General features: G+C 41.4%; 1 protein-coding gene across 4 annotated transcripts; it reads left to right on the top strand.

Moving 5' to 3' along the window:
- The first annotated feature begins 15369 nt into the window (after positions 1-15369).
- LOC124069935 (LIM/homeobox protein Lhx8-like) lies at positions 15370-22473 on the top strand. Of its 4 annotated transcripts, none has more exons than XM_046409477.1 (8): positions 15370-15542; positions 17075-17230; positions 17928-18049; positions 18623-18843; positions 19686-19789; positions 20799-20894; positions 21349-21526; positions 21648-22473. In XM_046409477.1, the coding sequence occupies exons 1-8, from the start codon at positions 15516-15518 to the stop codon at positions 21722-21724; spliced, it is 981 nt and encodes a 326-aa protein (XP_046265433.1). In that variant the 5' UTR covers positions 15370-15515; the 3' UTR covers positions 21725-22473. The 4 variants fall into 4 exon arrangements, 3 of the variants coding, with proteins under 3 accessions (XP_046265433.1, XP_046265434.1, XP_046265432.1); XM_046409478.1 differs by lacking the exon at positions 15370-15542 and adding an exon at positions 16267-16355; XR_006845126.1 differs by lacking the exon at positions 15370-15542 and adding an exon at positions 16365-16696 and having other exon boundaries at positions 20799-20905.
- Positions 22474-24644: the final 2171 nt, after the last annotated feature.

Raw genomic sequence — 24644 nt, 5'->3', positions numbered from 1 at the left:
GGGTGTCTCCTTACTTCCTTCCCCATGTATCCCTTTCTCCACCACTCAGCCTGTCTCCTTTACCCTCTGAACCCAGGATATGTCTGGTTGTTTAAAACATGACAGCGGCAGTAGCCATCACCTTTTCTTTTTTTTTTTTCTTTTGATTTTTTTTTGACAAACCTACTAGTTATATTACTTTTAATCTCATCATTTAACAGAAGACAAAATTTGACCTTATTAAACTCGACCTCATTAAGATGAAATAAGTTTAACAGCATGCTGTCAATATCAGAACCAAGGGCTTGTGAAACTTGAAATACCAGTGTTAGTATTGCATCATTCTGCATGACATCAGGAAAAACTTTTTGTACTATTTTATATGTTAGTCCTTTTACACCTAGCACAGAGTGAAAACATCACTGTGTCAATGAAATGGAAAATGCTACATTGGTGGAGGTGTGTAGTCATGCACTCATGAGATGAGGAAATACAATCCAGACTAAGACCCAATTAAAAGACAACTCAACACCTGAAAATCTTGTCTTTGCTGACCTCAGGTGGTTTTGACTTCTTAACTTCCAGGTGATGTACAGGTGCACTCCAGGACCCAGTGACATCACTGCTGAATGTTGTTGCATGTGAGCACACCACCACATCCAACCACACCAATCTATAACACTGGCTATGGTGACGTGCTTGAGAACAATCAACCTGAGGTGGCAGCAAAACACCGCTTTTCATTCTGCAGTTATTTAAAGAGTTTGAAGACTCATTAGACTCAAAAACACACACAGCAATTTTTAATATCATGGTTTTTGTGTGATATCCTGTGTACTGTACGACAAACGATTACTGTTTACTCACTACACAGGTTATGACCCTCTCTACTCTGCCCCTGATGGGCTTACCCTGACATTCTTAACCCTAACCAATCATCGCTCCTCATGTCTAAACCTAACCCACTCAGAAAAATAATGGCAATCAGAGGCAGAGTAAAGTGAGTCATTCCTATGTCATCCTGGGAAAAGACAATTTGCAACAAGTTTATTCACTAAAAACTGAGAGAGCACAGGTTCGACATCCCTGCTGGAGTCTGCTGTGTCAGCACCCTCGCTCTGTCTCAGTGAAATGATGTTTGAGGATGTTTTTGCTTCCCTCTTACAGTCCTGTGTCTGTTTGGGTCACCTCTTTGAAGGACTTAAAGGAACCATTTGCATCAGTAACCAAAAACCCAGTGAATATGCAGCTTCTGTGCTACTGTTAACACTACTACCTTAACTGTAGAAGAAGGTGGGAAGGAATTCTGCATGCAGTAGATAGGGTTGGAAAGCCATCAAGCTAATATGATTGCAACACATTAACTTGTCAGATCATCTGAACACACGCTGTTGGGAACATATCAATCTGGAACCAATCTTGTTACATTCGCAATTTGTATTGATCTATGTCCCACACATTCTGACTCGAGATCATTCACAGATTTAAAATATTAACAAAACTGTGTGTGTGTGTGTGTGTGTCTTTGTCTGTGTGTATCTGTGTCTGTGTGTGTGCAAGCATTTGGGTATAAGGTGCCACAGACCTGTTGTTGTCTTCATCAGTCAGTTTAATTTTAGGAGTTGGTTTGTGTTTGTATGGTGTGTGTGTGTGTGTGTGTGTGTGTGTGTGTGTGTGTGTGTGTGTTTCACGTAATTTTTGAGTCTGTGTTTTGTGACAGTTTATAGTGCACCAGCTACGACAACACTAACTTTCCCTCTGGAGCTGTGTATAAATTGCAGACAGCAATTAAAATTTACATTCATTTTAAATGACTTTAACACATTAGAAATTTTGGTGACACTTCAAGAAACACAAGTTTACTATTCTAAGATCATAAATATCACAAGAAACCAGAAAACTCTTGTTACCAGAGAACAGACATGTTTGACTGTTGGTTATACCACCCAAAGATACATCCATGGCATTTTCTGTTTAACAAAGGTCTGTTTTGCTGCTTAATATATCATAATAGTCATATAATAAAGTCTGGTCACTGCAAATTCATTACATTAAAAAGTTGAGCTAGAGGTAAAATGTAGAAACTGGGTGACAAAAAATAAAAAACTAAAATTTGTGAAACATGAGCTCTGCACTGATGTTGATCATTTTTATTAAAAAAAAAAACAAAACTGTTTGTGCTTGTAATAAAAGTGCAGTGCAAAATCAGGAGTAAGCTACTTGAGCTATTTCAACTCGGTGAGTCCACTCTGTTTTCCTCTCCACTCGTATCTCCAGTATCTCCAGTTGTGCGTCTCTGAGAGCATCCAGCCATAACACTGAGATGTCCCACATAAAGAGTGAGATAACACACATGTAGGCAGAGATAGCCATAGACCGCAAAGGTGACAGTGTGGCCTAGAGCTGAGCGTGCGTGCACGCCCGCAAAGCGCACGCACATATACACACAACCCTTATTTATCTTTCAAAAGTAGCAGTATGCCCTGTGTCTGAGCCTGTAGAGAGATTATCTACAGTGACTGGGAAGATAGACAGGCAGACAAACAGAACAACAGTCAGAAAAGCAGGAGTGATTTTTGAACTTGTATTTCCCACATTAAAAGCCCAATCTTCAAGCTATTTGACTCTTACAATTCTTTCCCTTACTCATATCATGTACCTATAAGTTTACTTCCATTACTCACGTCGTGTACATGGCCCAAAGCATGATCTTTTTTTTCCTAAACATAACGTAAGTACTTTTTATGACTACACCTGACCAAACTGCGACTGTAGGTCATGTGATTGCAGTGAAAGTCACCTGACTTCATTATTTGCTGTACATCGAAACTTATGAAATGTGAACAGCATTAAACGAGTGAAGATCTTAAAATACTCCAAGTGTTTTGGGTTATTTATACGTCATCCCATTAGATTATGCTGGCCACTGGAAAATATATTCCAGTCAGCTTTATTTTTCCACCAAAACATATGCATTTTCCATGTGGCTGTAGCTGCAGGCCATTCAAGCAAATAAGCTTCATTTAATAATTTGGGTGGGTTTTCTAAGCTAGAACCAGCCCTGACGGTGTTGCCATCCAGCCAAAACCTACTGGCCCATTGTTTGTGTGCCACCCAGCCAAATGACCGGACGTTTACCTCCATTACCTCGCTGTGTTTACCTCCACAGTCGGCCCAGAATAACCTGTCACTCAGCAGCCACTATTCACCCATTTCCTCCAATAGCGTGACTCTGCTGTACAAGGAGGCGGGAACTGAATTAAAACAGGATAGAATGAGGAAAACAAGATGTGACATAGAGGAGGGTTTCACAAAGGACAGGAAACACAGACATGTCAAAGAGACCAGGAGGGAGAGATGGAGGGAGAGATAGAAGGAGGAGAGACAGGGGACTTAAAGACAGAAGTGAGTGAGACAGACAAGGAAAGAGAGCGAGAATACAAGAGAGGAGGAAGAAAACTGAGACTAACAAAACAAGAAAGCACAGATGGAGTGATGAAAAAAGGAAATTAGACTAAAACAGACAAGGAAAGACAAAAAATAGTCTTGTTTCAGTTTGAAGTCCACTTTTAGATGCAAAGCAGTTCGATGTGATTATGATATGATTTGATAAACAGTGGTGGCTTGCTGTGCGTGCCCTGGCAGATGAAGTGATGAAATTTTTCTAATAACATGAATGAGTCAGAGCTTCGGGTTTTTAACAGCATTAGTCAACAGACTGACAGACACAGCTTTGATCTCCAACTGTGATTCTCCTGTGACCTGAGGACAAACTGTAGAACATTACATCCATCTCAGCGGCTTTAAAAAAAATCGGAAATATTCATAAGATCAAAATAAAGGAACATATTTGTCTGTATTTTTTGTTTTTTATGTGTTTGAAACAATTTATAATTATACATGCTGTGTATTCCCCAAAGTTTCTAGCATTAATTCATAAACTGATTTACTGACCAAAATGTAGCTTCCATAAAATATAGCCAACGTCAACACACTGATGTGATATTTCAGAGAACAACACCGTGTTTAATGGCGATTCATTGCTGCAATTTCAAACCTAGTGGATGGGACCATCAAAGGCTCACAGGATGAATCTGAATTGGTGGAATCTCACAAAGCACATTTACTCAAGTACTGTACTTAAGTACAAGTACTTGTTCTTTACTTACATATTGTACTTTTTAGACTACTACGTTTGTCTGGAAGCTTTAGATACTTTTCATGGTACAGATTTTTATAACTCTTCATGTCCAGTGAAATCTGACTGTTTCTCTAAGCTCATGAAAAGCTGACTCTTTAGACATGCTGGATAGACAAAAGTATTGAGATGGGGCTGTTTTTCAGGGGGTGGGTTAAGCCCCTTATTTCCAGTGAAGGGAAATCTCAATGCTTCAGCATACCAAGACATTTTGGACAATGCTGTGCTTCCAACGTTGTGGCAGCAGTTCGGGGAAAACACTTTTCTATTCCAGCATGACTGTGCCCCCAGTGCACAAAACAAAGTCCATAAAGACATGGTTGGATGATCTTGGAGTGAACTGGACTGACCCACACAGAGTCCTGACCTCAACCCCATCAAACACCTTTGGGATGAACTGGAACAGAGACTGTGAGCCAGGCCTTTTTGTCCAACATCAGTGTCTGACCTCTGATACATAAATGAATTGTATTTAAAATGCAATATCCCTGTTGGTGTAATGGTCAGGTGCCCCAGTACTTTTGTCTTTATAGTGTACATTTTTCACACAGGAGAGCAACGCTGCAACTGTATGACATGGAATAGTTTGCAATTCTGTAGAATAAACTAGCTAACAGTATATAAAGTGGTTAAGATTAAATTGAACTTAAACATCCACAGAAGTAAAACATACACAACATACACATTAATGCAGCAGTGATATTAATACAAAAACATAAGTTATAATGATAAAACACTCATAGGAAATATTTTATTAGATTTTGACCAATTTCAGTTTTAATACTTTTAGTTCTGATACTTTTAGTACTTAGAGTGCTTACCTGCTCTGCACCAAACAGCAGACAGACATTTTAACAACTAGCCGGTGAACACGGTAGAGCATTTAACAGCTAAAAAGTCAGCTGTTTCTCTAAAGTTGGTGGGGATCATCAATCTTTGATTGAACTGCTAGTAACTCATAGAACTTTACACCCTGTGACAAAGTGCTGCAGGTCACAGTTTCATTTGGAAGGTCATGTAAGATAGCAACTGTTGATCTAGAAGTCCATATTTAAAAAACTGTGACATACATGAAATAAAAATGATTGAAGTGCAGCCAAATGGTTAATAATAAAAAAAAAATCATGACAAAGACATCTCTATAGGCACAAAAAGTAATCTAACCTCTTTGGCAATGTTTTCTAATCACTGCAATAATAACAATAATCATAATAATGATAAACCTTCAAGATCCCTTTTACTGTAGGCTATGTTTCCAGACATTCATAAGAATCAGTATTGCATGTTAACATAATAAAGATCAAGTAGTTTCTTTGTTTTGTAAGAGTGACAGAGGTAGGAAGTATTTTGATGGCTATGAAACATGCGAGCCAATACACACAGACATTTAGTGGAATTTTTGCTGCTAGCTATCAGATGTATTGTAATATATCTGCATGTGCCAGTGGAGGAATACAGAAATGGGATGAAAGTGGTCTGTCAACACCAACAACAGGCTTTCGGTGAGTCTGGAGTCTGATTTGTAGCTGTGTTGGCCAACCAAATGACAGACAGAGCTTTGAAGCTGTGACTTCAGCACTCAGCACCACAGTAGACCTAAAGGCTTGTTTGGAAAGAGTTTTGAGAAAAACTGTTCCCTAGAGTTTGACAAAAGAGTGTTTTTTCAGGAATAATGTTCTGAGACCTGAAACATATTTTGCTGTCATTTATCTTTAACATCTGTACTGACATGTGAGTCAATGATTAACATGGAAAAATGAATTAAAGTATCAAATTATGGACAAATCCCGAGGCAAAAATCTTTCAACATGTGCTACATGAATAATGGAGTGATGTGTAAAGGCAGATTTTCCACCACAAACACTCTTACAACCAAAATAGAAGGGGCAGGTTCACGTCAACACACTGGATGTTATAGGCCAGACAAACAGAAAAAAGTAGTTGTGGTACAGTAGCCATGCAATTAAAGTGCTGCTTTTCTGGAGAACTGGTGCATCTCAAGGCTGGGAAGTGGGGCAGATGGAGTATCCTGATACCACACTGTGAGAGCTTACAAGACTGGATGCTCAAGCTTAGACACACAACATCCGCTGGTGTGAATTTCCCTTTAGAAGTGGTCACAGGATTTCTCCAGGTCATTTACTAGTTGATGACCACGTTGCTTTTGTCTCACTTTCACCATGAAATGTATATTACCCTGTGGATATTGGGACTGCAAAAAGCCGTCAGCTTGTACATTGCATACTGTAAAAACAATGAAATGCCAGTCTTCTAAGCTTAGAAAGACAAGTCATAGCTCTATACATAATTCATGATATAAGTACTGGAGTGCTTACATCAAAGAGACTGTATAAACCACTTGTGTTGCTTTAAAACCACTGAAAATACAGAGGCTTCGACCGACCACAGCATTCTCAGTAGAACGCTAGCACGCCAGCTGGTCTCCGAGGAGAAAACGCTGTTTCCTTTGGAACAGTTAAGGACCTTTGAAAGTTCCGTTAACTGAAATAGAGATCCAGTGAGTTTTGACTGCAGATGATGGATAACAGAAGCACAGTCGAGCGTGATAATATCTTAGCTGGTTAGCTGTCATAGCTGAGCTAATTTTGCTCTGAACCTTAAACTTTAGATGTTATGTCCTCTCATGTCATCTCCCTTAACCTACCGCTGATCTAGTTAACGATGTCCTGATGACACCGGGAGACAAGGTCAAAGAGTAACTGCCTTCCTCTTTTTTCTCTACCTTCATCACTCTCTCCATCCATCTGCTCTGTACCACTTGAGAGCCTAATCTAGAGAGCCTAAGTAGCAGAGGAGCAGTCCAGAGATGTACAAATTGAAGAAGAATTAAAAAGCAGGACGACAGACCTCCGCTTTCTCTTATGCAATTACAACATGAAATATGACAGCTATTTTACATGTCTCATGTGTGAAAAGGTGTCTGCAAAAGTTAACATGGAAGTCTACACACACACACACACACAGAGAGAGAGAGAGAGAGATTAAATGCATATCCTGTTCCATCTTTCTAAGAACACTGTAATCATCATCTACAGTGGTATGAAAAAGTTTGGGCACCCCTGATCATTTTCAGGATTTTCCTTTATAAATCATTGGTTGTTCGGATCAGCAATTTCAGTTAAATATATCATATAGCAGACAAACACAGTGATATTTCAGAAGTGAAATGAAGTTTATAGGATTAACAGAAAGTGTGCAACAATTACTTAAACAACATTAGGCAGGTGCATAAATTTGGGCACCACAACAGAAAAATGACATCAATATTTCGTAGATCCTCCTTTTGCAGAAATAACAGCCTCTAAACGCTTCCTATAGCTTCCAATGAGGGTCTGGAGTCTGGTTGAAGGTATTTTTGACCATTCTTCTTTACAAAAAATCTCCAGTTCAGTCAGGTTTGATGGTTTCCGAGCATGGACAGCCCGCTTTAAATCACACCACAGATTTTCAATAATGTTCAGGTCTGGGGACTGAGATGGCCATTCCAGAACGTTGTAGTTGTTCCTCTGCATGAATGCCTTTGTAGAGTTTGAGCAGTGTTTGGGGTCGTTGTCTTGTTGAAGTATCCAGCCCCGGCGCAACTTCAACTTTGTCACTGATTCTTGAACATTGTTGGCAAGAATCTGCTGATACTGACTGGAATCCATGCGACCTTCAACTTTTACAAGATTGCCAGTACCTGCACTGGCCACACAGCCCCACTGCATGATGGAACCACCACCAAATTTTACTGTGGGTAGCAAGTGTTTGTCTTGGAATGCTGTGTTCTTCTTCCGCCATGCATACCGCCCCTTGTTCTGTCCAAATAACTCAATTTTACATTCATCAGTCCACAGCACCTTATTCCAAAAGGAAGCTGGCTTGTCCAAATGTGCTTTAGCATACCTCAAGCGACTCTGTTTGTGGCATGTGCGTAGAAAAGGCTTCCGCCGCATTACTCTCCCATACAGCATCTCCTTGTGCAAAGTGCGCTGAATAGTTGAACGATGCACAGTGACACCATCTGCAGCAAGATCATGTTGTAGGTCTTTGGAGCTGGTCTGTGGGTTGAGTTTGACCGTTCTCACCATTCCTCGCCTCTGCTTATCAGAGATTTTTCTTGGCCTGCCACTCCGGGCCTTAACTAGGACTGTGCCTGTGGTCTTCCATTTCCTCACTATGTTCCTCACAGTGGAAACTGACAGCTTAAATCTCTGAGCCAGCTTTTTGTATCCTTCCCCTAAACCATGATGTTGGACAATCTTTGTTTTCAGGTCATTTGAGAGTTGTTTTGAGGCCATGTTGCCACTCCTCAGAGAAGATGCAAAAGGGAGAACAACTTGCTACTGGCCACCTGAAATACCCTTTCTCATGATCGGATTCACCTGTGTATGTAGGTCAAGGGTCAATGAGCTTACCAAATAAACTTTGTGTTCCAATAATTAGTGCTAAAGGTACTCAAATCAATAAAACATCAAGGGTGCCCAAATTTATGCACCTGCCTAATGTTGTTTAAGTAATTGTTGCACACTTTCTGTTAATCCTATAAACTTCATTTCACTTCTGAAATATCACTGTGTTTGTCTGCTATATGATATATTTAACTGAAATTGCTGATCCGAACAACCAATGATTTATAAAGGAAAATCCTGAAAATGATCAGGGGTGCCCAAACTTTTTCATACCACTGTACCTTATTTGTCACCTCTTCTGCACAAAGTGAACCAGGAACTACTGTGAATGAACCATATGTTCATCTGTCTGCTTCACAGACAGATGATCAGTGTCAAGCGAGACCAGGAGGTCCAGACACGATCCATGGGAACCTGAGAGACTCTGGAGAAGAAGTCAAGTTGGTGACATGCACTGATGGGACATGAATATGTGTGGAAGGAGAGTTAGAAGAGGAGAGAGAAGCTCTGTGCATCATGGGAGATCCCCAGCAGTCTAAGCCTATAGCAGCATAACTGGGGTCCAACCTAAGCCAGCCCTAACTTTAAGCTTTGTCCAGAAGGAAGGTTTTAAGTCTACTCTTGAACTTAGAGAGGGTGTCTGCTTCCTGGACCAAAGCCAGATGATGATTTCATAGAGGGGAACTTGATAACTAAAGGTAACTGAAGTCTACCAGGGAGAGAGATCGCAATTCAGCTTAATTGCAGTTAAATAGATTATATTATTTTTTAACCAGAATCCCCTACCTTAGTGGAATTGGTTTACAGAATGTAAATGTAGTTTTAATTATCATTGATGCTGCCTGTGATAGAACAGACAACTTGTTTATTCCTTGATACTTTATGATGAGATTTGTTCAGCAAATTCTGGCAAGGGAGGAAAAGAGAGAGAGGACACAAAGGAAATGCGTTCATATTTTTCATGTATTCTTCTGACAACAAATACAGTGTGGACAATTGGTCTTCAGAAAACAGTAAAGCACATACTCAAACACTTCAGCCTTGATAACCTCACTAGGACCTTTTTGGACCATAGCCCAACCGTCACTACTGTGTCAGTTAATGATAATCCTCATAAAACTCAACTGAAGAAAATCCCTCCAGATGCAGAGATGGTTCCCTGAAGCCCAGGAAACATCATTTTCCCTTGATGATGTCATTTCCCTCTCTGTCAGAGAAACCGCCATCCAGCCTAGCATCCTGTCACTGTACAGAATATAAGTCATCTGTCACTGGCTTGTGATGCTAATGAAGCCCAGATGTGGCGTTCCTCTGGTTCCGACAGGCCACGCCTCCTTATCCTTTGCTGTCATCTCAGCACAGTACCCAGAATCACCCTGCTTATTTTGGTTGTCCTAGTGATGGGGTGCTGTAGCTGAGTTGAAACTGGAGCGGGAGGTGACTGGTAGATGGACAAACAAACTCAAATTTGCATCTTGTCAAGTATTTTTTTTTTTGGCTAAAAATTAGGATCCTAAAGGATTTTTGGGGCCAGTCAACAATCACGGGAAATAGTATTGAGTGTCTCTCAGTTAATATGCTCACATCTTTGGAGATGTCAAGAAAACCATGATGATGTGCCGACACTCAGAACCACACAACAGAACCACAGCTGCACTGTCCAGACGGCTTCTCCGTTATGAGTCAGTAACGAAGTCTGGAGTAGCTGCTTTTTGTTCTGGTGAAGCTGAGGCAGTTTTGGGTCCTTTAAGAGGCGTTCAGAGAAGCACAGAGACAGATTGGTATGATTCACGTTTCTCAAGACTTTCTTTTTAAGACTCAGTGGCAATTGCTTGTTCCTCTTCTACTCTACAACATTCCCTGCCATGCTAAAAAGTCACTCACAGAAAAACAGCTGTCCATTTCATGGGATAATTGGCTCCAATAGGTTGCCCAACATCATTCTGATATTGCTGCCACCATGTGACCCATCTTTATCCATTAATGAATTAACTGAATTACTTTATTCATCATTCACAAGCAAATTTAGCCAGATTTTAGGGGAGGTAACATCTGCAGCCTGTGCAGCTGATGAGGTGAGCCCTTCAAACAGGACAAGCGGGGTTTCCATTGGCTGCTTTGAACATGGAAAGTAGACCATAACCAGCTCCTTAGGAGTAAGTATGTTTCTGTTCCAGAAGCATGTGCAAAATACTGTTCCACCTGGTGCATACATCCTGCTGTAGCCTCTCAACAGGCTGACCCAGCTGTTTCTGAATACTTTGAAGTCAGAAGTAGGCAAGCTGGGAATGTTTGAAATGACAGAGGCTATTATGTCATCGCTGTTGTGCTGTGAGAAAACTCCCTTGGCTACAGCAAGCTGGAGTGCATGCACCATGAACAGTAGCTCCACATCCTTCATGGCCTTTTCTTCCATGTTCTTAATATTATCCCTTAGAATAATATGATCCTGAGAATGGAGAACAACGTTGCGTTGTTCAATATTATGGTCAGTAACTGCAGAGTCCAGCACAACGAGGACATTGGCCATAGACTTATCAGCCATGACATTATGACCACTGACAGATGAAGTGAATAACATTGATTATGTCGTTATAGTGGCACCTGGCAGTGGCAGTGAGTGGTATATATTATGCAGCAAGTCAACACTTAGTCCTTGACACTGATGTGTTGAAAGCAGAAAAAATGAGCAAGCATAAGGATTTGAGTGACTTTGACTTTGGCCGATTGGGATGGCCAGATGACTGGGTCAGAGCATCTCCAAACCTGCAGCTCTTCTGAGATGTTCCCTGTCTGCAGTGGTCAGGACCTACCAAAAGTGGGCCAAGGAAGACAAAACGGGTCATGGGCGACCAAAATTCACTGATACAGGTGGGGAACAAAGGCTGGCGAGTGTACTCCGATCCAATAGAGCCAATCCAGGAGCTACTGTAGCTCATTAGATGGACTTTCAGCTTTTCAGCTTTCAGTGCTAGAAAATCATTTACAAATTATGTATGTCAAGAAAAAAAGGGTTTTTGTAAATATTGTTGCTTGATAACACACCATGCATGGTGTCACACACAGACACACACACACAGACACTGACACTGCTCTTCCTAACTGTAACCGCCTGCACAGGTTCCAGTATGCAGAGTGAAAGGACAAACATCTTCCAGTCATGCAACGTCCTTCCATTCATACCTGTTATAACTAAACACTTCATGTCAGGGTCAGACAACCAATAGAAACACGGCAGTTGGCAAGGAAAGTGGTCTCTCTCTATATCTCTCTCTCTCACACACACACACACTCACACACACACACTCACAAATTGCGCACACAGTCACATCCAATCTTTCACTAGTGACTCTCCCTGAAATCAAGCTAAGTAATCTCAGATGCACTTGTACACACACACACACACACACACAAAGATTCATGTATGGTGACACACCCATATCGTGACACTTCCAAGCAACGAGATAAGCACGGCATGTCATGACCAAACCAAAAGCAAGTGCTGCTCTAAACCAAAAACAACTGTGTGTTTGTAGGATGCTGGGATGTTTTCGGCTGTGGGGGGAAACCAAGCCCACTGACAAACAGTGCAGCCCCTCACGGACCCTGACATCATGATGATAAACCTCTCACTGTGCAGTTCAAACAGTAGAAAGGGACTCAGGCCTTTTGTTATTAGACATCATTTGATCTGATTTTGACATGCATACAACTATTACATAGAAAGCTGTTGCCAAGTGGCTCCAATGCTCAGTTTTACTCTGTATTATCCAACTAAACACTAAGTTAAATGAAATATTATGGATTCTTGCTCACTTTCATCCAAACTAAATTTTGCATAAATTCATGCCCTTGTTTTTCCTGCTGTGAATCTGATGCTTTTAGGCAGATGCAGGTTAAATAAAAAAACAACCCTCATTGTGAATGTTTGAGCAGCGCATACGCTGACAGGTTTGACAGCTAAATTACCCCCCCACCCCCACTCTCATAAAGGAGCAGGTGTCTGCAGTGTGTGTACTATCCAGAGCTCTCAGACCTTCTTAGCCCACTCACTACGCTGTTGAACAAATGGGATTGAAAGCAGCCATGGACCATCCTTAATCTTGTGTAATTGTAAAGCATTACAGCATGTCAACCGGCCAGAATGGCAAGCAGATTCATAGATTTAGCAGCCTTGGTGGCATGACGTTAAACACCCCACACAACCCCGCCCTCCTGTCTTTTAATAAATCAACAGATGCTGTCTGCAGGAGTGTTTCCTAAATCCTCCGACCCTGTGAAGAGGGTTGGATTAGGGAACAGTGGAGAGGGGGCCTGCCATAATTGAGAAAGATTTGTTTCCGGTAACAGCTGCAAACATTAAAACAAATATACATAGATGTATTTACTCCTAAATAGTGGAGTGCGTGTGTGGCTTTATAAATCAATGCAAGACATGAACTCATTAATGACAATTTGATACACAGTATTAGTACACAACACTAATTCAACACTGGTCAGATGACTGAGTTCACTGTCAAAATACTGTAGCACACACTGCAGATGTTGTGGAATAGGATATCTGTAGTTTTTACCTTTTAACTGAAAAGTACAGTGGCTGAGAGAGCTCAACACATGGCAAATAAAGGAAACATCAATTTGACAACACACATGCACCATTCCAGAAAAGCTCTTAGAATACGGGAACCTCACTGTAAATAACAGAAAAAGAGAGCCAAAGTGTTTCCAGCTTGTTGTTACCAGTTGGTGACTGCAGCAGTCAAGCAGAGTAAAGCGTTAGCATTATGTTCAGTGGGCAACTTAAACATAAAAGGATGATAGCCCGACTTGAATAACTTCATGAGTCACAAAATGAAGAAGCAAACATGTGTCAGCAGTCTTAATTGCTTGTGTTTTATCGACTGACGTGTTTTCCCAAGATGCAGTGCAGAGAGCTCTCTTAGCCACAGCAGAAAACAGATGGAAGAGCTGCTCAAAAGGCAAGACGTCAGCGGTCACTTACCGCCAAGCACGCTGACACCTTCACGATCCCACAACTGACAACCAGAACAACCACACTGCTCACGGACCAGATCAGGAACCAGGACTGAACCCATGGATCTCGCTGTGAGGGGACAGTGATAGTCAACATGCCAACCTCAGTGCAGAAGGGCTGCATATGTTAAAACAAAACAAAACAACAAAAAAACATTTGTACTATTTATCCATCTTTTCTGTTGATCTTGTATTTCCACATCATTTAGTCTCTGAGAATTTTTACAATTACTGAACTACATATAACTTGAACTTACTGCAGGCATCCACTGTGCTTTTTTGAAAAGGACATAATTATTTCATAGTACAAAAGGGGAAATTAATATTGTCTAAGTTAAAAGACAGAGGAATGTCTGGTTTTGATTTAATTCTCCCTAAAATAAAATGTGCAATCTGTAAGGTTAACAAAAAAGCTGTTGAATGAGGCATATGTTTTATTTGAAAATAACTATGAAACAGTAAATATAATTCAAAAGAAGAGCTCAGATAAATCTCGAGGAAGATATAAACTCAAAAATCTAAACCTTTTTGGGCCCAGTTTATAAGTGGGACTGTTTTCACATTACAAGTTTGCCTGCTTTCCACTTTTCTGTTAGAGGTTAAACCCAGTTCAGAAGGCTGTGGGACTGAGGTGTTGGGTTGCAGACGTGCACAGATAAGACCCAAAGGGTTTCTTGCTTTGCTGTCCACAAAGTGCCCCCTAAGAAGGTTTTCATTCATGCCCTTTTGACCCCAGTCTTTGGTTGGCCGTCGTCTTCACTTAAATTCTAACAAGGTAATCGTGGTAGAGGAGGTGCCCTGTAGAATCGAGAGCGCTCTGTCTTTTCTGAAGAGGGAGAGACCACTTGGCACTGCTGGACCCCCTTTGTATGTTGCTGAGAGATTATCAAACAGTTCTTAAAGCTGGAAAGGATAAAACAGCAAACATCTCAATAAGTGTGAGCTCAAAAGTCTTAAGTTAGTGGAACAGGAGGTCTGTAAATATCAGTTAAGACGATGTATTATGCACGTTACATGTTACATCAATGTAACCTGTGAAAAAATCAGAATCTCACCCTTAGCTAATTTAATGTATTTCTGTTCTAACGTATTCTGAGCATATTCATCGACCAGTTTTGCCGTGCTGGTGAGCTGCCCTGAGACTGCTTCTGGTCAGACGGTGTGGATGTTTAAATAAATGTAATTCAGTCCCCAAACTCGACCTCAGCTGTGTTCATAATGTCCCTGATGGAAAGAAAGGAAAAGATGAGGAATATTGATAGTGTCAGACCGGGCTAACAGAATCAAAGCCTGTCACAGGAAAAGATCTTTAGAAAGCTGGCTTAAAGAAAGTTTCGTTTTCTTAAAGCAGTGCAGTCTCGGTGTGCTGCTGCTGTGAATGATATCAACATAAATCATGTTTTGTTTTTTTGTTTTTTTTTAATCTAATTTGTAAACCTGAATTTAAGTTTTCACCTCGAAAAGAGCTGAGGTGGTGCTTTAAGTCATCAGAAGTTGTTTTTCTTTTTCCTGCTGCTTAAAACTATCAGCACCTGTCTGTATATTCCATACAGTATTTCCAAAGTGTCCAAAGAGAGGGAAAAGAAAAGAAAGCATAATCACATAATAGTCATCCTCATAAAGTCTGGATTGCTGCTGCAGCGGGCGGGTCTGGGCTCTCAGTGGGAGGTGCACCCGGCAGCTTAAAATGACGACAACAAAGTCAAAGTTCTGCGGTGAGTCAACAAAGTGTCGAGGAGAGCCAGACGCCAGGCTGAAGCGAGCGGGCTGGAGGACAGTGGACTCACACCGGGGTCAAGCACCGGGCCGGGCTTCCCAGTCTGCCGCTGTGGAATAAAAACATCTGGCTGAACGGGGATGCACGGGAGGAGCCGGCAGATGTTTCACTGAAGATGTTTAACTCTGCATCCAACAGCTTGGTCAGTATGTTGTAGATGAGCAAAGATTGTTTTATTATTGCTCCGTAGATTGAAAGGAAAAACATGTTTTACTTAAATTGATTAATTGTTTTTACAGTTTGGAAGAAACTTTGGGAGAGAATTTATCTTACTTTATTTATTTCTTATTTTTCTTAAGCCTGGTTTGATTTGGGATGAACTGTAGGCCCATGCCAGCCCTAATAGAGCAAATATACTGAACTAGGCCGACATTATTTTCTGCTAATAAACCAGTGGCAATCTAAATGGAAATGTAACCTGCGCTTCCCACGCGGCCTCAGAGCCTGTTTCAGAGCTTATGACAGGATGTTCATGTATTCAGCGAGCGCAGTCGGTCACTTACTTACGTATCAGGAACGCGGGGCCGGTGCGTTCAGGGCTTATTGGTTGATTTATTATTTAGATGAAGTATTACATTCCGTTGTCTCAAAACTCAATTATTCCAACAGCGTTTTTCAGTGCGTCAGCATATGATGCGGTTATGAGCATTTTTTAATCAGTTTTTTTTAGTTTATTAGCCCGCTCTGCCTTTACAAAAATAAATAAATATTTAAATAGTGTTAGAAAAGGCTACACCGCCGGATGTGCGACAAAAAATAAAGTTTGGCGAAATAAAGGCGAGCATGAGGAACATAACGTGGAGTCACTGCGTTAGTCAGGTAAAGCAAAACTCACCTGCGCCCGCTGACGGCTCGTTAGCGCGTGCACGCCCGCAGCTGAACGCAATTAGTCAGAATCCCATTCAGGTGTGAGAGAAGTCGGCCTCCTGATGGCTCCAAGAACAATATGACAACTGTACACATGGAGACAACATATTTCCTATGGCGAAAAGTAGCTCTTAAACTACCTGCATACTCCCAGAACAAAGCGAATACGTGTGCAGTCTGTGTCGGCTTATCTTAGATAAATTAAAAGCACATAAAATTCCTCTGAAAGTGTGAGCGAATGTTTCGGGGTTACGGTATTAGTGAGTGTGGTTGTCATGGAAATATGAGCTGGACATTAGCCGTACGGGGTCGTCATTGTGTGCTGGTCGTCACTCTGGACCGGTGGCTGACACCATGTCGGAGGGAGAAATGCTACCCACGGACGATGTTTTCACGCAGCTACATCAAGGAAATCACTTTGTCGACACAGTAGGTGTTCTCAGCAGCGGGTTCACGACTTTTCTCACAGCGTACACACGTCAAGGCAGAGTGTGAAACGTTCAGGTGAAATGTACCACGCGTTACCGTTTGCGCATTTCAAAGTGGCGCCAAGTGAATCCAAAGCGTAAAACCTTTTAAACTCTTCACTCTTTTAGACAGCGTCTCCACCAACAAATATTATGTCAGGCAAACGGCATCTTTTGAAAGCCTTTTTAGGTTGCTGATATTTCAACATTTTAAGCCCCGACATTTTTGCGTAAACCCTAAATGTTGGAGGATGGAGACAACATGATGATGATAAAATCATTTCTGAACTGAAAATATTTTTGTAAGCTGCTACATTGTCATGCTGTATGCTTCTGACAGGCCTCCTCTGGGCCTGACGACATTTTTGAGGAGGACTGCTGCTCTCCGTCCTCCCTCTCCTCGTCTTCGTCCTCAGTCCCCACTGTGGCCTCCGTCCAGGGGAAATCCGTGTGCACGTCCTGCGGCCTGGAGATAGTGGACAGATACCTGTTAAAGGTCAGGCTAACGTACAGTATCATCAAGACTAGGACTTCATGCCTACATGAAGTGTCAGAAGTGTCTTTATTTGCATTTGCTTTTATAGTCATATCTTTCCGCTAAGCTCCTACGTGGGGAGAAAGAGGAATTAGTCCACCTGAATACTGTTTATCTTCTGAAACACAACAATAACATTTTTTTGTTTGTTTGTTTTTTCTTTTTACCAAAAACGTTAATTTTGCGAATTGTTATTACTATTTTTCTTTTTTCTTATAATTGTAATTTTACTGAATTTTACGATGCACATTAACAAAAAAATAAAAACTCCAAAAACAAAACAAAAACATAAACAAACTACAAAAAAAAAAAAAAAAAAATCAAAAATAGAAAAAAAAAACCGGAACTCAAGTCATGTTTGGTTAATGTTGTGCTGTTACATTTCTTGACTGCCCCCTGACTGTTTCCCTGTAAATCCAATACATTTTCAGTACAATGGAATGTATTGGCTATAGCTCATAAGAACAGTGTTTGTGGTGAACAGTCAGTAGGATAATCTAATATTTTAATGACTGAGTTATTTCACTAAAAGAAATGCATTGTCAGGAATTTGCGCAGCATTATATTAAATTATAAGGCTGATATTAAATATACAATTAAGACATATCTAAAATGGCACTATTATTTTGGTAATCTCTTCTGTTTTCCCCGACCTCAGGTGAACAACTTGTGCTGGCATGTGCGCTGCCTCTCCTGCAGTGTGTGTAAGACATCACTCGGCCGACACGTCAGCTGCTACATCAAGGACAAGCAGGTTTTCTGCAAACTTGACTACTTCAGGTAAGTCAGACCTAACATATCTCTTCACAAAATTACCAAACGTCTACCCTTTGGATAATATATCCTACCTGGATATAACATTCCGATGCCGGTGAGCACAGAATACCTCCAAAGGTCCTAGGTCCCTTCCCCTGACATGTCCAGATGGGGCCTCCAGGTGGGAAGTGTGCAGTATTTAGCTGGGTGGTGTGTGTCAAAAACATCCACATGATTGCCAAGGTTTCCTCATAGAACATTGTATCATAAACAGATGATTATTTTTATTCACTTGACCCGTCAGTGGTATTAATACTGTGGCTGATCGGTGTATTCCAGCTTTGTCCTCAAAAAATTAGCTATAAATTAAAATAGCTATAATGTAGTTATAGGCAAAATGTAGTGGACATGTCACGGTGAGGAGAAAATGGGTGTGACCTGGTCAGAGAATCTGATTGCTGAAATACATATCACACAAATAGTCACATAATCACGGCTCATCTTACCTCAGCTAAACTTCAGTGACTATTTTCTCACTGTACCCCAGCCATCCTCCTGCTTCCTGTCCTTTGTTTGTTTGTTTCTCTTTTCTCTCAGGAGATATGGAACCCGCTGTGCTCGCTGTGGCCGTAACATCCATTCCAGTGACTGGGTGCGCCGAGCCCGAGGCAGCACCTTCCACCTGGCCTGTTTCTCCTGCACCTCCTGCAAGCGCCAGCTGTCCACTGGGGAGGAGTGTGGACTGCTAGAGAACAGGGTGTTCTGCCGACCGCACTACGACATTATGATGGAGAATATCAAACGTGCTAAGGAGAATGGTGAGGATATGGATCACAGGAAAAATGGATAGCTATCATAGGTCAGGTTGAATGACAGCAAACTACAGTCAGTCAATTGATTTAAAAATAAAAAAGAAATATATCACAAGATGAAATGCCAAGGTGAAGTGAAAAGAAAAATTGTCTCAGTGTTCAGTCGTGGGTGCTTGGATATCATAATTTGGGTGATTTAACAGTATCTAGCCATGCAGGAAGTCTTGAACAGGTCATGAATGTGGCCACTCAGTCATAGACATGGTTATTCTCTATAGCAGTAATATTGTGGACAACTAGACAACAGGGTCTGCTCTCTACAGGTCACCTGAGAAATGGTGTGCAGTCTCATATTGAAATATCACAGCTTTTGTCTGTGTGGGTTGCTGGTTTTTTGCATGTGCACCCAGGCTTTCTAACTCTTAGACTTCATTATTAACCCACTGCTATGATAGTGTGGTTGCTTACAGGTGGAAGTTGCCAGAACATTTTTGATTGGTAGATTGATGACTACACTGGTCGGGACAGTCGTCGACAATTTATTATTCTTAAGAATAAATTTAAATTGAACACACAGTTGTTTCCAGTTTAAATCTAATGCAGTTGGAAAGTTAAATCTAATATTCAATCATGTAATGAAATGACAAATGAAAATGGGGGGAAAAACTCCAGCAGACACATAATGAAGAGCAATATAACCTGATCTTATGCAAAATGCAGCCTCCTTTCTATAGGGACTATTTGACCTCAGTAGGTCAGACTTGGAGGATGTCCACAGGGGGACTTAATTTGAAACAGGGCCTGTATTTCATGATGTCAAATGATTCTTGTCACGTCCTGTCTTCAAGAGGAACCAAAAGAAGATGAAGAGGTGGCAGACAAGGAAGACTCCACCGCCATTCCCAGACCTGCTAAGAGGGCCAGAACCAGCTTCACTGTTGACCAGTTACAGGTACTGCAGACGTGTGTGTGTGTGTGCAAGCAAGACTTTAGTCAACCTGACTGACTTCCTCAGACATTTTAGGCTACTGCTGCCCAATGGATAATTTGTCCTGTTTACATTTCTAGCCAATGAGCACTTTGCCCTAACTATGACTAGCAGTAGGGAATGCACACTTTATGGACAAATGTATTGGACCACCTGAGCATTACACAAAGAGGAGCTATAACAGCTTGCACTCTTCTGGGAAGGCTTTCCACGAGATTTTGGAGTGTCTATGTGGGGAATTTCATGCACATTCATGCAGTAGAGCATTGGTGAGGTCACACACTGATGTTGGACCAAAAGGCCTGGCTCACAATCTCCATTCCAGTTCATCCCAAAGGTGTTTGATGGGGTTGAGGTCAGGACTCTGTGTGGGCCACTTAAGTTCTTCCACACCAAACTCATCCAACCATGTCTTTATGGACTTTGCTTTGTGCACTGGGGCACAGTCATGCTGGAATAGAAAAGGGCCTTCCCCAAACTGTTGCCACAAAGTTGGAAGCATAGCATTGTCCAAAATGTCTTGGTGTGCTGAAGCATTAAGGTTCCCCTTCACTGGGGGTGCAACCCACCCCCTGAAAAACAGCCCAATGAATTTTGTCTGTCTATATAGTGTATGACTACACCTCAGTATCACATATATTGCATCTGTTCATCTCATTTAGTCATAGCTCCGCAAACTATAAACAATAATTTGTAGAATTCGAAGCAGTTAAAAGGAGAATGAATGGATTTGTTGGGTGGCCAGAAACATGACCTCTTATTGCTAACGTTGCTCTGTGTTTGCTCAGTGTGTAAATAAAAGTAAATGTTTCCTGCCCTCTAGTGGCAGTGGGAGTAAATGCATTGTATTTGAACAGACTGAGCATACTCTGAGTCTTCTGTTCACTCCTTTAAGTTCTTGGAATAAATTATTAAATTTAACTACACTTTCAACCATATAAACATGTTCATTTTCGTATCTCTTCACATGCAGGTGATGCAAACTCAGTTTGCTAAGGATAACAACCCAGATGCTCAGACTCTCCAGAAACTAGCAGAGAGAACTGGCCTCAGCCGCAGGGTTATTCAGGTAAAGCAACTGTGAGTGACACTACTAATAATTAAAAAAAAAAATATATGTATATTTTAAGAGTTTATTTTGGGTGTTGGGTCAAAAGGATTATCGTTTCATATGGTGAAGCTGTGGGTCCCCAAGTGAAATGTGTAATTAAGCTCTAGAGGATAAGCCCCTCATGTACTATAGAACTTTCAGAGGAGTGACAGAAATGGCTAAAAAAAGCCAACTGGGTGCTTAGATTAGATGGATATTTAAAGGGTTTACGCACATGATAATGAACTTAGAGAATTCCCATTTCCCTTCATGTGGTTAGCTTGTGGTGGCTCCAGCGAATGCGTCATGCACAAATAGTGCTTAGTGTCACATTTCTGAAAAGGAGAAAGGAAGTGTTGTGCATCCAGCAGACACCACACACTTCACTATCGCTTTTTAGGCCTGAATCTGAATCCATGCTCCCTCCCTCCAGGTTTGGTTTCAGAACTGCCGAGCTCGTCAAAAGAAATACATTAGTCCCAATCCTACCTCCACCATGATGACATCACTTGCTCCTGGTCAGCTGACACCACCTTTGATGGAGGATCTGCAGTACACAGCCTATATTTCCCCGGATGCACCCCTCCTTACTACACTGACTTATATGGATGGTAAAAAACATGAATGCTTTTTACAATAAAAAAAAGTACACCTCACCTCCACAGCCCATACACATTTCATGCAGTGTTAACAGTATAAATCATTTTCCTTTTTTTTTTTTATCTCCCCCAGTCCAAACTCCAGACCCACTTTTGCTGCAGCCGCTCATTTCTCATTCACTGACCCAACTGCCAGTCAGCCACGCCTGAGCTACAGCCCGCCTCTGAAGACAATGATTAGCTGATGGGAAGATGAACAACAAATCATTACTGCTTAAAGAAAACAAGTCATCCTGTCCGATCCTGTGAGGATCAGATGACTTTAATTCATGCGATACTGGGCATAATAACAGCAGTTAAGTTAATCTGTTTCACTGCCTAATGCGTCTCTTGAAAAATCAACTTATTCAGCCACTGAATTGATTTCATTCAATCATACAGATTCACAGGTGAGAATGTCAAGCAAAATATGGGTTTATGTGAGATGAACATTTTGTTAATATGTATGTGCTATGAATTTCTTTGGAGTTAATTTATTTGAGAATATGATAATGATAAGGCACTTTGTTGAAAAATGATGTAAAACTGGATATAGATTAGGTTTTCAGTTGGATTTCAGAGTTTATTTAAGGATGTGTTTGATGTGGTTTATAAAGCAAATTATAACCACTGGAGATCATATATAGATATCTCCTGTTTCTTGTTGTGTTTGGCAAGAAATGCATTTAAAAACTTAATTCACATTGTTCATCACTTACAGTGCCCAAGTCTGTTGTTCTCAAAACATCCACATGATTAATTTTGGGTAAACATTTCTTAAGATGCTTTTCGGTAGAGCATGTGTTAAACACTGACCAATAGCAATACAACGAGTAAATGTTTGTTTTGATTATGAATGTTAGATACCAGTAGAAGCCATGTATGAACTGTGCACTGGGAATAAATGGCTTTTCACATTAGATGTTTGACTTAAATTAAATTTCCACAAAGCTTTGTTTTTCTTACTAAAATTCAAGGAGCTTCAAGGATTCAAGGAGCTTTATTGTCATTTCACACACGTAAAACATGAGTGGAACGAAATTAGTTTCCCCGGTCCCAGTATCAGCCCAAATTGAGTTCTTCAGAAATGGAGCAAGTGGTGGAATGTATGCAATGTACTGGTTGTACTTTGAGTATTTTCTGCTCCTTTCTTTCCTTCATTATTTAACAACTTTAGACTTTACATACAAAACATATCAGTTAAATTATGGTTAACTGCTACAGGTGAAATTGCTCCAGGATTGAGTGTGTGTGTGTGTACTGCATGTGTATATAAACACCAGTAGCTCAAATCAAGCAATTCCACTTCCTGTCTGACCAATGTGACAGTTGAACTGGTGGTTAAATGAACTGGTGATATCCCCTTGTATATCATAGGCATGTTGAGGTTCCCTCTACCAACAAGGAAATACACTGCTCAAAAAATAAAGGGGACACTAAAATAACACATCCTAGATCTGAATGAATGAAATATTCTTATTAAATACTTCGTTCTTTACATAGTTGAATGTGCTGACAACAAAATCACACAAAAATTATCAATAGAAATCAAATTTATTAACCCATGGAGGTCTGGATTTGGAGTCACACTCAAAATTAAAGTGGAAAAACACACTACAAGCTGATCCAACTTTGATGTAATGTCCTTAAAACAAGTCAAAATGAGACTCGGTAGTGTGTGTGGCCTCCGCGTGCCTGTATGACCTCCCTACAACGCCTGGGCATGCTCCTGGTGACGTGGTGGACGGTCTCTTGAGAGATCTCCTCCCAGACCTGGACTAAAGCATCCGCCCACTCCTGGACAGTCTGTGGTGCAACGTGGTGTTGGTGGATGGAGGGAGACATGATGTCCCATATGTGCTCAACTGGATTCAGGTCTGCGCCAGTCCATAGCATCAATGCCTTCGTCTTGCAGGAACTGCTGACACACTCCAGCCACATGAGGTCTAGCATTGTCTTGCATTAGGAGGAACCCAGGGCCAACCGCACCAGCATATGGTCTCACAGGGGGTCTGAGGATCTCATCTCAGTACCTAATGGCAGTCAGGCTACCTCTGGCGAGCACATGGAGGGCTGTGCGGCCCCCCAAAGAAATGCCACCCCACACCATTACTGACCAACTGTCAAACCGGTCACGCTGGAGGATGTTGCAGGCAGCAGAACGTTCTCCACGGCGTCTCCAGACTCTGTCACGTCTGTCACATGTGCTCAGTGTGAACCTGCTTTCATCTGTGAAGAGCACAGGGTGCCAGTGGCGAATTTGCCAATCTTGGTGTTCTCTGGCAAATGCCAAACGTCCTGCACGGTGTTGGGCTGTAAGCCCAACCTCCGTCTGTGGACGTCGGGCCCTCACACCACCCTCATGGAGTCTGTCTCTGACCGTTTGAGCAGACACATGCACATTTGTGGCCTGCTGGAGGTCATTTTGCAGGGCTCTGGCAGTGCTCCTCCTGCTCCTCCTTGTACAAAGGCGGAGGTAGCAGTCCTGCTGCTGGGTTGTTGCCCTCCTATGTACGCCTCCATGCTCTGGACACTACGCTGACAGACACAGCAAGCCTTCTTGCCACAATTTGCATTGATGTACCATCCTGGATGAGCTGCACTACCTGAGCCACTGGGTTGTAGACGCCATCTCATGCTACCACTAGAGTGAAAGCACCGCCAGCATTCAAAAGTGACCAAAACATCAGCCAGAAAGCATAGGAACTGAGAAGTGGTCTGTGGTCACCACCTGCAGAACCACTCCTTTATTGGGGGTGTCTTGCTAATTGCCTATAATTTCCACCTGTTGTCTATTCCATTTGCACAACAGCAGGTGAAATTGATTGTCAATCAGTGTTGCTTCCTAAGTGGACAGTTTGATTTCACAGAAGTGTGATTCACTTGGAGTTACATTGTGTTGTTTAAGTGTTCCCTTGAGCAGTGTACATTCTGCAATTACTTTTCCGATGAAGTAATGTATATTTCTGTGTATTCCTTTGAATGTAATCTGTCCATCATTTTCCTACATTTAGACACCTCTAACCTGCAAACTAACATTAGTTTAAAGTGAGGTTAGGCAATGACAGTGTAGGTGAAATGTGTAAATAAA

Source organism: Scatophagus argus, chromosome 13 (genome assembly GCF_020382885.2).
Source record: "Scatophagus argus isolate fScaArg1 chromosome 13, fScaArg1.pri, whole genome shotgun sequence".
NCBI classification, from domain to species: Eukaryota; Metazoa; Chordata; class Actinopteri; family Scatophagidae; genus Scatophagus; species Scatophagus argus.
This window is presented reverse-complemented; position numbering and strand designations above follow the sequence as displayed.

What these genes read in the sequence shown, in the direction of transcription:
- LOC124069935 (XM_046409476.1), top strand. Translation starts at nt 16,622, where the DNA reads ATGTCGGAGGGAGAAATGCTACCCACGGACGATGTTTTCACGCAGCTA. An exon ending in CAAACGTGCTAAGGAGAATG is followed by an intron (nt 18,844 to 19,685) that starts GTGAGGATATGG and finishes CCTGTCTTCAAG; the next exon opens with AGGAACCAAAAGAAGATGAA. An exon ending in TCAGCCGCAGGGTTATTCAG is followed by an intron (nt 20,895 to 21,348) that starts GTAAAGCAACTG and finishes CCCTCCCTCCAG; the next exon opens with GTTTGGTTTCAGAACTGCCG.